The sequence below is a fragment of the Dromaius novaehollandiae genome, chromosome 26 (assembly GCF_036370855.1).
Source record: "Dromaius novaehollandiae isolate bDroNov1 chromosome 26, bDroNov1.hap1, whole genome shotgun sequence".
Lineage (NCBI taxonomy): Eukaryota > Metazoa > Chordata > Aves > Casuariiformes > Dromaiidae > Dromaius > Dromaius novaehollandiae.
The window spans coordinates 4010081-4022717 of NC_088123.1; the positions used below are offsets into that span (position 1 = coordinate 4010081).

The 12637-nt window shown below is 41.4% G+C and overlaps 1 protein-coding gene across 2 annotated transcripts in view; it reads left to right on the top strand.

Moving 5' to 3' along the window:
* Positions 1 to 5276: 5276 nt before the first annotated feature.
* ANTXR1 (ANTXR cell adhesion molecule 1) overlaps positions 5277 to 12637 on the top strand; it is a 108776-nt gene continuing 101415 nt past the window's right edge. For both annotated transcript variants that reach the window (XM_026111493.2, XM_064497888.1), the window contains exon 1: positions 5277 to 5807. In XM_026111493.2, coding sequence (XP_025967278.1) covers positions 5656 to 5807 — 152 coding nt within the window. In that variant the 5' untranslated portion in view covers positions 5277 to 5655. The remainder of the gene's footprint in view (positions 5808 to 12637) is intronic.

Genomic DNA, 12637 nt, shown 5'->3' on the forward strand with positions numbered 1-12637 from the left:
CAGAGAATAATAGGCTCCTGAACCTCAAAGACAAGGCTTGATGGAGCTTATAAGGAGGAGTAAAACTCCATATTGAATATAGGTTAGAAAAATGGGCCAAGAGATTATGTGTTAGACTGAGTTTTGTGACTTGACAGGAACAGCTCAAAATTCAGAAATGCCTTTAAAATCTTGGGCCAAGTTCCTTCTAGATGTCCAGTTTCAGGAGTGAAATGATATAAAGATGTCTTAGTTTCCCCTGCTCCTCCTCCTACCCAAAAGGAGGGGCAATAACAAAATTCCATCGAAGATAAAAACAGCCACACCAAAACCTGAATATTGCAGAAGCGGTGCATGTGTTTCAGAACACCACCGTGCAAGACGGTCAGGAATGGGACACGTCTCCTGCCCTTTGTGCTATATGCTAGATTTAGGCACCTCCTGCGCTTATATTGATAATGCCGTGAGACATCAGACACCATCGTCCTGGGCACTGTCAAGACAGAGTCAAGGCAGTCCCTCCTGCAAAGGATGTACAGCCTTCAGAGCGTGAGCGAATACATCTGAAGTAACAATTCTTAACACCATGGTTGCATTCTCCGTATTTACAGCAGTTTGAAATGAGCAAGTCAGACACTGCAAATCCAACAATGCAGTAGGACTTATTTTTAAATCTCATTAGGATTATGCAAAATGAAGTCAGTAGATCTGAATCTTTTGTTCTGTGCAGCTTTGCTCCCTCCTGCTGGGCATCTGGCTTACCCTTTTTCCTTAAAGCCACTGGAAATCAAACTGCATAAGAACCTAATACCCATTTAAACAGGCAGTGCTGTATCAGTGCTGCTTGCATATTCACTTGCTCAAGCCAAAGATAGATGCATGTTTCTAGGTAAGCAAGAGCACCTTACTTAGACTTCATTTTTTCAGGGTGCGTGCACTCTTAACAATCTTCCCAGAGGGCTAACTACTGCCATGTTAAATATCTGATCACCTTGAGCAGACTCATAAGTAGAATATTCAGTTTGCATTCTTATGAGTCACAGGGGGCTGAGAATCAGGACACCTGTGTTGTGGTTTGGACTTGCTCATTAGAGCATTCAGAAATTTGAAGCTCCACCTCTCAGAAGATACTTTTGAGTGCTTTGATTTTGAGAAGGGAGGTCAGTTTCAGCCACCTGATACTCACAAGTGCTAAAAGCCAGGAGCCCCTAATGCCTCCCTCACCTTTTGGTCCAAATCTGGGATCAGTGGGAACCAGGCTGGTCTTTTTTGTGTAAATTTGATTATGCGAGAAGAGACACCCATAATTACAGAAGCTCCTTTGAATAAACTGGCCTTAATCTTGTCCAACTATAACATGAACATAGAAGTCAATTGCAGAGGCATTGCAAGGATGCACTAGTGCTGACAAATTGCTTGGAAATGGTTGAAGTAAAAGCAAACAAAAGGAATAGACACACAACACTGCTGAGGGAAGGGAGCCAAGATCTGCATAGCCTTATTATATAAGCCTATACTATACAGCATTAGTGGAAGGGGACTGCAACTCACTTGACTTCCTGCACCGCTCCTAGCTAGGTTTGGCTAGAAATAAAAATAAGACTTGGAAAGGAACACCGTATGGCTGCCTTAGATTATGGCAGAATTATTCCCCACACTGTACTTTCTAATGCTTTATTTGATTTTAATACATCACAAGGCATATATTTTCCTTTTCTATACTCAGCCTAATATTCTTCTTCAGGAAGAAGTTACATATACGTGCCATGAACTAGTAGCCCTTGTTAAAAAGCCAATGAAAAAAATTCTAGTCATGAGGAAAATATTGCAATACGTCTTTACACATTATAACAGAGACAAACAAAATCAAAGAAAGGCAAAGTCAGATAAAAGCAAGAGATAAAGGAGTTGTTGATCCCATTGAAAAATGAGAGCAACTCGGAAAAGAAAAAGCCTCTTGGCCACTGGGTGTCAGCCTTGATTTGTATTTTACTGGAAATACAGTTTAAATGTAAAGGGGGTGCCACTCATCACACAGAATAGTCTGCTATCCTCAAGGGAGAAAACAATACAGCTCTACTGATGTTAAAAGAGCTATACTTATTTACATAATCTGCATATATGGCCAGTGAATTTAAGGACACATCTACAGTGAACATAGGGAAGTAATTCCTGTACGATGCTGATATATTTGTGATAATAATATTAATAATCAATGTTGGCAGTTCATTAGATCTCATCTGTTCATGCAAAGCAGCTGTATCTTTCCAAAGTGCCCTGAAAACTGAGGAATGGGATTGCGAGATCTTGACAAAAAACATTATCTACCTTACAGGTCAGACATTTGTGAACCAAAGCAAACCAAAACTTGCCCACCTCCCCAGCTGCCAAGAAACCCCCAGAACAAATGAGCCCTCACAAAACCCCCACAATGCTGTCATCTGTCAGCAACACTACTGTGACCACAAACTGACAGAACCAACTTCTTCCCAGCTGTGATTTTTAGGAAAGGTCCTCCAGATACATACGGGAGAGCAGGTGATAAAACAAGAAAATCTGCAGATGCTATTTAACACTTTCCCCATCATTGACAATATGCAAATTCTAGTCATATACCAAGGGTAGTAGCTGGAGCTTAATTAACTCTTTAACTACTGCATGCAATTAAGACACTTTCCTTATCTCTTTCGTACAGAATATAACACACATACAGAGCTACATTCTTCATTACATTTTTCTTTCTAATATTTTTAGCAAGTGAGGGACAGAGAGACAGGAATCCCCACACCCCTTCCTGTCTCTTACATGGGCTGCCTTTCTTGGAGCATCGTGTTCATTTTGCCGCTATTACCCGACCATAAGCAGATAGATGCATTCTTAAGATGGACATATAGGAGAGGACTAGCCCAGAAGAAAATCAAAGCTACAGCACAAAGCACAATATTTCGTTTTGTCAGCAGCTCCCTCCGTCTCAGAATGCTCTAAGCTTCCTCTGATGCCTCATTCATTGGCTTTTTCCCAAGCTTTACTGGGCCTTCTGTCAGCCTGAATCCACAGCTACACAGGGAATCTGATCTCCTCTTCCATCCCCCCGCTAGCTTCTGGCCAAAGTTATTTCCCCAAGTACAGTAATTTTTTTTTTTTTTTAATTCTCCATATTTGTTCATCTCAGGGCAGGTCAGATGAAAAAGGCTCTTGGTCTGCTTTTAATCTTTAGACAGACAGAGATCATAAGCTGGTGAAAACAAGATACTTTTTCTGACTGCAATAACACTGCCCTGACTGTAGCTCAGATCAGAATCAAGCCCTAAATACTTTTCTAAAGTTGCTCAAAAACAGCACAGTAGTCCCCAGAGAGAGAATTTTTCTTACACCCTTCCTATTTAGAGACATTTTTGTGTCCTACACTCAGCTCACTTTCTTTAAAAGACCAAAAATCATGAATTAATCTCATCCCTTCCTTAGCACAATACAGTACGTAAACACATGCATTAAGCTCTTTATGCATATTACAACAATTTTTGCAGTACAAGCCCAACAGCCATAGACATTTATGCCTACTCAAGATCATCCACATAAGACTTTAAAATCCCAAACCTTTTCTGCTTAGCTAGCATATGCCTTCTGGCTGCAGGAACCATAGCTCTACACTATTGTACCCTCTAGCAGCATCACTACACAGAGCCTAAACAGGTAGAGATACAAACCAGCAAGCACCTCCTCCACCTCTTTTTCAGCACTACCCAAAAAGAAGCTCCTCCCCTTACATTTTGCCCACCCAGGGTTGGTGCAGGTGCAAACCCCCAGCTTGGGCAGCCTTGCAGCTGCCTCAGTAAAAGGCGCTCAAACATTTCCCAGGGTCTCGTTCCTGCCTGCGATAGGAAATCTCATAACCTCACATAGATCTTTACCTACACAACAACAAGCCTTGTTACTATTCTTCCTTCATACTCAGAGAGGAAGCGAAACTCGCATGCACACTCCCAACTTCTTGAATTTAGGTGTGGATGCTGAAAATATCCATCTGCAAAACACCTGGTTCTGCCCCTGACTAACCCTTGAGATGCTTTGACTTCCAAGGGATCTCTATTTCTGTCAGCTCTGGTCAGCATTTGACAGTAGGACCAGGGAGGTACCTGGCATTTGCCCATGTCTCCTTAGTGTTCACACCAGAGGTGATGGAGCTGGTGTACTTGATGCGCATAACTGGGTGTGGGGAGAGAGAATACTCCCAAAGTTTTAATCATCGATGCAGCAAGGTGCCTGACTCACTTGTATTCCAGGTGTTTCCACTTCTGTCAAAAGTCTGTCATGCTGTTTGTCATTTTCCCATGAAACCTAATCTGCTGCTTTTCCTGTTTTTTCCTCAGATTGTCAACTTTTGCTAAGAATTTTTTAAAAGACAAATTTAACTCTTTAAGCAACAAAGAACAGCTTGAAAGACTGGCTCCAGTGCACTCCCCTGTCCGAAATCTGCCCAGGTGCTGTGGTGCTTAATGCCAACACCTGAAGCTGCTCAGCTAATCGGCAGTTAGCACTCAGAGACCAGCTGTGTTGCTGCAGCCTGAGAGGATTTGGGAGTGAAGAGGGGGAAGCCTTGTCCTTTGCACCTCTGATTTAGTTGCTGCCTGTCCTGGGGGCTGATAGGGTCTTTAGCATGTGGGCTCCTCTGTCTTGGAAGTGTTTTCTTTTTTTAAGCTAGCTTTTTTGCACTGGTGGGTTTTGGTGCCTGTGCTGCTGCTTGTAGAGGGAGGCAGCAGATGTGAGTGAGGTTGAAGCAAAGTTTCCTGGCTAGCTCTTGGGGAAGAGGGAGGGTTTAGACTTTGGCTGAAGTGAGCCCTCTAAGGATAGTTAGAGGGAGAAGCCTGCCTTGTCAACGCTGGCAATGCTTGGTAAAAATGCTTTAGTGTTTCCTCAGGATGAGGAAAATAGGAGGGGGTAAATGTGGCATGGCTTGTTTTTGCTGGGATGTAGACTAGCTTCAGTACATACTGCTAAGCTACTCCAGGTTTATATTGGTCTCTAAGCCTAAAGATCAGGTAATGGTCTGTGTGGGAAACAAAGCTGTGTCTGCGTAATGCTGTGTAGCTCCCGTAAGCTAGCTGCTTCTCTGTTTGTGCCCGAAGCTGCTGTAGTACATGCTTAGTATGCTCAGAGCACAAACGATGTAATTAATGTCTTTGAAGACACTTCAGTCAGCCCGAGTTTTCACCACAAGGTGGCATTCGCTGAGCTTTTTTTTCCCTCAAGGAAAAATAAAACCTACCATCCTTAATAATAACAATAATAACTAAGGAGAAAAAAAGAAATCCAAGCCCTCCCCCATATTTTCTTAAGTCTGGGACAAAGTAAGATTTGTTAGGAGGCTGCTCATTCTGTTGCAAAACAATGGTGCTGCTTTCAGAGAGCTGCAAGTGAGACAGGGTCAAGTCCCTTTAAAAAAAAAAAAAAAGGTGGAATACAGTATTGTGCATCTTGAAATCTGAAACCAAGAAACAGAAGTGCAAGGGAAACAGGGGGAAAGTCTTGCAATTTCTGAGGACAACTGTTGCAAGTGGAGTTTTAAGGAGTAAAATATATATGTATATATTTAAAGGTCATTGAATGGCTTTTGTGGGGAAGTCTGTGAAATAAAGGAGCCTTGGAAGAAGAGTTTTTTCCTTCTTTCTGGATATAATGGCCATTGCAAAGGAAAGAATCTGGAGATTTGGCTTCAAATGTTTCTTTTTAGCAACACTTTTGCTAGCCTGTGATGGACAAGGTGGAAAGAGAGAGAACGGTGGTCCTGCCTGTTATGGAGGATTTGATTTGTATTTCATTCTAGACAAGTAAGTCAGTTCTACTTTGTTCTTTTTCAGAGAAATCTTTCCAAGGCATGAACTGGAATGGCATGCACTGACACTGAGGAGATTTTCTTTGGATTCTGGTTTTGTAGAAGTTGCTGCGTCCCCAAGGGACCTGCAAAAGTCCTTACTGTTCTGGTTTTATTTTTGTTGTGGTAGCTTCTTTAGTGAGTCTAGTATATAATCCCATTGTGTTCTGTAAATCAAGCTATTTACTTTGCTGTGGCTGGTATGGATGTTCTAATGTGTACTTCATCCTGTAGTTTAAGACAGTTGTTGGGAGAAGAGCAGCGCACACCTTTGATATCCCTATGAACTGTGAAGGGTGAGGAACTCAGAAAAGCAAGGTTTGGAGAGTTACTATTGCAGGCACTAATTTTGTAGCTGGAAACTCGGAGGAAATACGAGCCTGCCTGGAGAACTACTACTGTATCGTTTTTCTGTTAGCTCTAAATGTTCTAGTGCAAGCAGCTTACAGATAAAGACAGGTCTCCTAAGGTGGCTAGTCAGTTTGAAGGAGCCTGGTTTTTTTGTCATTGTGATGGAAGATAGCAGGAGTGCTTTATTTAAAGTGTGTTTTATTTTCCCTACTCTGAGTCATGTTTTCTTTGTTTCCAGTTAATTAAATGCGTATTTTGACTGCTTAACTGTTTACACTGGAGATAACTTCCTACTCATTTTGTTCATCACTATTCTGATAGTGTCATCATCTTGGCACTGGTAACTATGTCTCTTTAAAGGCCTTCAGATTGTCCTCTGAACAATATGAGACAGAGATGTGCTGAGTTTTGGAGAGCTTCATATTGAAGCAATAAAATAACTTAGTTAAAAGTGTAATAAGTACTCGTTAAAATGCCTGTCCCAGTTTCCTTAATTTAAAATAGCTATTTTTAGCAAAAAAATGGGGGGGAATACTGGAGAACGTGCATGCCAGAGCATATTCTCTCATTGTGATATTGATGTTATTAGCCATAAATTTAATGGAGAGGAATGTATTTTAAAGTTGCCAAAACTGCTTGCAGATAAAGCTTTATAACTCCTCCTCATGAACGTTTTGCAGCAGCTCCCACGTTCCATTAGTATAAAAGACTTTGAATTACATAACGCACTATTACAAAATACTGGGTTAAAAAGTAAGATAAGTACACTGGACACTTCAGTAAGCTTGTTGCCCAAATACTCTAGGGGAGAGGGATTTTCATTTTTGTTTTACTTCATTCAGTGGAAAGATCATTATATCTAATGCATTTTGTTGCTTCGGATATTCTATTGTTAGTTGGAATACTTGCTCTTATGGCTAGATAGGGGGAAAATGAACTGTCATTTGTAGTGCAGGGAGCTTTCACAAGCTGAAAGTTGAAGCAGAAATGAAGGGTTTTTCAAATCCGATAGCTGTGTTCTGTTATGTGTTGGAGCTAGCATAATTTTAACAGCCTTCTCCCCCCCGCCCCCCATACTGTCCCACTGAAAGGCGTAACTACTTAGGCTTGCTCAAGGGATTGTGAATTTCAGTGGAAATGTGAAGTTTGGGCCAAACTTCACAGAGGCAGGTTACCTCAGTGTATGTATCAAGGTATCCAACAATAAACCCTGCTTTGTAACAAGTTGCAGGATCACTATCTCTGGCATTTTTCTTGTGCAGAAATAAACAGGGTCGGATGTAAAGTCACTGATATAAAAATGTCCCTTGCCTCCAGTGGAGCTTGGAGGAATGTCATAGTGTTTAGCTGCTCATGTGTTTAACATGCTATGGACCTGATTGTCTGCTTAGCCTTTGAGCAGGCTGATGAGAGGCTTATTGTGGTGGAGTAGATTTTCCATAACTACTCTTTCTTTAAAACTGTCTTTTGCTCCTTTGCTGCTAAGCCTGAGTTATATAAAGCTTGGGTCTTATTCAGCCTGGCATTCCTACCTTCACTTGTTGCCTTCATGCATGCTAGTGATGAACACAAGAGGGATAAGATGCCTATAGAGGCCTTCAGGCAAACTGGGAAATGGTAATAATGGATTTGGGGCTCATCTGGCTGCTTTTAACTGAAATAGCTCTAAAAATAATTAAAGCCTTGGTGATAAAGGACACAAAAGCAGAAAGGATTTTCAGTCTGAAACCCGAGATGTTAATTTCAATGGTGGAAGAAAGCCATTAAAATATTAAGCAACCTACTTTCAGGGATCAAAGAAGTAATACTAAAACAATAAACACAGCTCTGGAAGCCACCAGTGCTAGAGCCCTCTACTGACCCTTTTGCCTCAATGTCTGGTTAGGTTTAGTGACTACTTAAGTCCCTTTAGCACCTTGTATCTGTGCTGCTCTTACAACATGTTCCAGCTGCTATGCTATACACAGTCTTTGTCAAAACACTGGCTCTTCAAGCACATTTCTGGACACACACAGCCCCTTCAAAGTTAACGTGAAACCCATTGAGGGGAGAAAAAGTGTCATAGGCTTTTCTCATGGAGTGATTCTCTATCTCCCTGCAGTGTTCTCCTCTGACTCCTGCAAACATGCTGTGTGAACTGCTGAAGGGAAACCAGGTTTCCTCAGGCTGTCTGCATACAGCTGGAGACATGATGCTGCAGATGGCATGCTCTGAGGACCTGAAGCGAATCTCTCATTCTTCATGGTTGTGAGAAGGGAATTCAGTCAGTCAGAAATAATTTTGATGTTTTCCTCTTATGCCTTGCAGCCATGGTGTGCATGTAACAAACTGAACAGAAGCTTGAAATACAGCAGGTGTGCTTGCTAGGTTACAGTAGCATCCTTAACCTCTATGCATGCACTTGCATGTCCTTTATCACTTCCAAGAGGATTTCTAGTACCACTTAGGTAGCAACAGGGACTTGGCAAAAGCCTGTTTGAAGGTCTCATGTGCTGTGGCTGTTGGACCTCAGACTAGCAAAAGCATGTTTCAAAAGCGGTACGAAAACACCCCAGACAACTGCAGTTCAAGGTGGGCCAACTGCTCTCCAAGCAAAAATGAAGTTATTGTGCTATTGTCAGTGCAGTCTCCAGCTCTGGAGGAAATTAAGGTTTGCAAGGTATCTTCAGAATAATTGCTTGACACACAGCTAACTTGAAAGGATGAAAACAGTGTTAAGAGACAAGCAGATAACCTGAAATTCAGACTTGCCTGACTGCGAGTTCACTGAAGACAGTGGAATTGTATTTATATGAATTAAGACTGGATTAATAAGTCTTCCTTGGGCTTTCTTTGCAAAAAGGGTTTTACAAGTAAAGATGTAAGTGGTGTTTAAAGCACAGTTGTGGATGTGGTATGTGCTACTTCGGTAGCATGCAGGATCTAGTCCTACAGGATGTTGAGCATGTCAAACTGACAGTCAAACCAAGATGAACTCAGTGTGGTGGGAGATGAGGAAGGCTTGCAGTGTGTTTGGGTGACTTGTTGAGACAGCTGGCCCTAGATAGTATATCCTTTTCTATTACTGCTTGCATTGCTGTGGTGTTCAGAGGTTTTAGTTATGGACTGAGACTCCTATAGGCTGAATGCTATCGAAATGTATGGCAAAAGATGGTGCCAAAAAATTTATAGCTTGGATGTGAGATAAGACAATAGGTCTCCATTAAGATGGGGGAGTGAGGAAGCGGTGAGATGATGCTCATAAGCATCAGGCAAATATTTGCTTTTGCTGACATTGTCCATTTATTCTCAAATATCACTTGTGATTAATGAAGACTATGAGCAACCCACCCAACTGACATGGTGTCTAGTGCTGTAGTGTCCAAGTACCAGCATAGCTGAACATTTGATAGTGGCAGCTCCTGGAGGAATTGATTTGCAGGTAGGAAACAATGAACAATAAACCCTTTCTGTAATCCTTTGCTGTAATCTATATATGTCAAAAGCTGTGTTTCCTATGCTCCTGCTTGTTGTGTGAGCATTTTAAACCCATGTGTGGAAAACATGCAAAAACTGTACATGCATGAATGAAAATTAGGCTTTAAAAGATCTTTGGCAAAAAAAAGCAAGTGATCCAAGCTGTTTCCTGTGACCCCTTTGTTATTCAGCCAGTCAGCTGAAATATTTCTAACCAATTGTACTGAATGAAACTCTTGCTATACAGACCCTGATATTTCTTTCTTTGAGTCTAGTTTTAGTGGCTGTAGTTACCATGATTTAAGCAGAGTTAAGTCCTGATTTACACCTGTATAAAGAGTAGGAGAGTTAGGGGGCACAGTAGGATGGAAAGCAGACAAGAAATACTTTGCATTACCAGGCAGAGAGACTGATCGGTATGAACAGCTTCCTGGGTTCATGAATGTTCCAGGAGAGCTGACCACAGGACTGTTACAGGGCTGGATAATATTCTAGCTATTCTAATCTGAAGAAATAAAAGCCTTTAAGTGGTACTTGATAAAAATCTAGTGTCTGAGGAAATAAATTCAAATTAATCTTTGATCTTCATTGACCTAGGCTCTGAGCTAGTCGATGATTACTTGATCATCTCTCTGGAATCACAGGCCTGAATCAAGAGCAGTGGTGTGCATTTTGTTAGGCTGACAGGGTTGCAAGGATATGGAGGCTTAGGATGTTTTACTCTGTTTTAGTATCAGAGTTGAGGGCTGTTAGCAGGATAGTGTGGAGAAATGTGTACTTTCCTGTGCCTTTTTGCCTGTTGCCTGAATAAATATAATTCAAACCTGAGTCTGCTGTGGGAATGCGGACACACATTGCAATGAGTTAATTTAGTATGTGAAATCATTGATGATCAAGACTTCTCTGTGTGTACTTAGCCTGTGGTAAATGCAATGTAAACTACTTCTTGCCACCTCTCTGACAGCTATGAAACACCTTGAAGTCAGTCCAAAAATACAGAAGTTTAAGGAGAATTTGAATCAACATCAGTTATCAACTTGGGTGTCCTTTTATACTTTTGTGAGCTGCGTTGCATGTAGAACTGGTATGAAGCTGTTGATAAGGTTTTGTGGATTTATATCTGTTTTCTTCTAGCTGTGAAATAGAAGTAAAGCTATGGGTATTCTCAGAAAGTACAATGGGAGAAACTGAAATCGGGAGCCTGGAAAAGCAAGCTCTTCCTGAAGTTGAGAGCAGTGTAATATAAAGCCAAACTGTAAGCAGGTTTGAATTGCTGCAGTTTTGGGTTATGGTGCATCCCATTGCGGTGGGTAGAAGAGAAGCACCTGCTGAAGGGTAGGACTTAGCCAGAGCCTGGCTCTCCAAGTCTAGAAATTGAGCCACGTGGAATTTCTTTCTCCCTTGGATTTAGTTTGATATACAAAATGCCAGCACAGTTGACCACAGAATGTATCATTCTCTTGTTAAAGGCATAATGGTTTACTTATTCTTAATTTCCATTTATTGGGCTTTTCTCCAGCAAGAGAATTGGGAATCTTCAGTGCAAACCTTTACTTAAATTGCGCAGTGCTGGCTTGCTAATAATTTTGTTTCACTTTGACAGTACAAAGAGATACAAGTTAGTTTAAACTGCCTTTTATTTTCTTAGGCTGTAGACATGTTTCTGCTGTTCAGAGCTCTTGGCCTTTCTTGTGAGAGGCTCTACAAGGGACAGAGGTCTTTTACTGCAGGGTTTCCTAATAACACAGCTGAAAGCTGTGGAGGTGAACACTGCAAGCTGTCGCTATGTCTGTAGCCCCTCTGACCACAAAAAGGTTTGTTTGCTTTTGTCCAGTGATTTTTTTTGCCTGGTGAAGACTGTAAGAAGTCTGGAAGTTTGTTTCAGAAGACCTGTATGTATTAAGATGCCCTTCTCAAGGCACACCTGTGCATCTATAGCCACTGAGACCTGGGCTTGACTAGGTGGAGTAATTAACTGCAAATGCACCGCAACTCTCTACTTAGAGATGGAAAGCTTGCTGTGCTGGGAGGAATACTGCACTCTCAGGAAAGGTGTGAGCCTTCAATTTGGGACCATGTTTTTAGCTTGCTCTGGTGCAGATGAAGAGTTGATTGTAGTCCAATGCAATTACTCCACACCAGTGCATCTGTAACTGAAAACAACCTGTCTTTTTCTTTTGTGGGCTAGGGTGGGTTTGTTTTTATGATAATAGCAATGGTAAGAAGTTTTCTTAAAATAGAGATTTAACATTCTGCTGCTCTTGAACTTTGAGTTGTTCCTCTCTTCTATATGAATAGATGTGTGAGAAGGCTTTATGGAAAAAACTGTGACTTTAGATGTTTAGAGTTTTATTCCAGAGGGGCTACAAGGGTCTTGGTGGGAGAACAGAGCAAGGATGAAGGGAAGGGGGGCAGCAGGATCTGAAACCATATTTAGGTGGAAAATTAAAAGATACTGCATAGCTGAAAAATGGCTCAAACTGCTTCAGACCAGCAGAAGAACAGTTGCAAAAGCAAACACTTAATGTGCTATTGACTGGCACATGGCTGAACTAAGCTATTGGTTTTTAAGCTTAGTTCTGGCAAACGCTGTTTTCAAAAAATGCATGGCTTCTCAAAGCCATGGAAAATGAGTTTTATATGACGACCTACATACCATATGTGCTCTGTGGCTGGTTCTCATTCTCAGCTGCCTTGCTGTAATAATAATTTTTAAAGAGACACATCAACTTTTGTTCGGAGGATTGTAATAAAGGGGAAGGAATAACCACACTGACTTTTTTCTTTTTTAGACTAGTGCAGCTTCTAGGGCAGAGTCCTGTTCTCAGTGAGGGCTGGATAGAGCTTCTGTATTGGTGGAGGCTGAGAGCTAATAAGCTTTTGCTTAACATGAAATACAATATAGTCTTCCTATCTGATGGTTAGGAGAAGGTTGGTTAGTACCTGCTTTTGTGACACCTATCCTGGTTTCTGGGATAG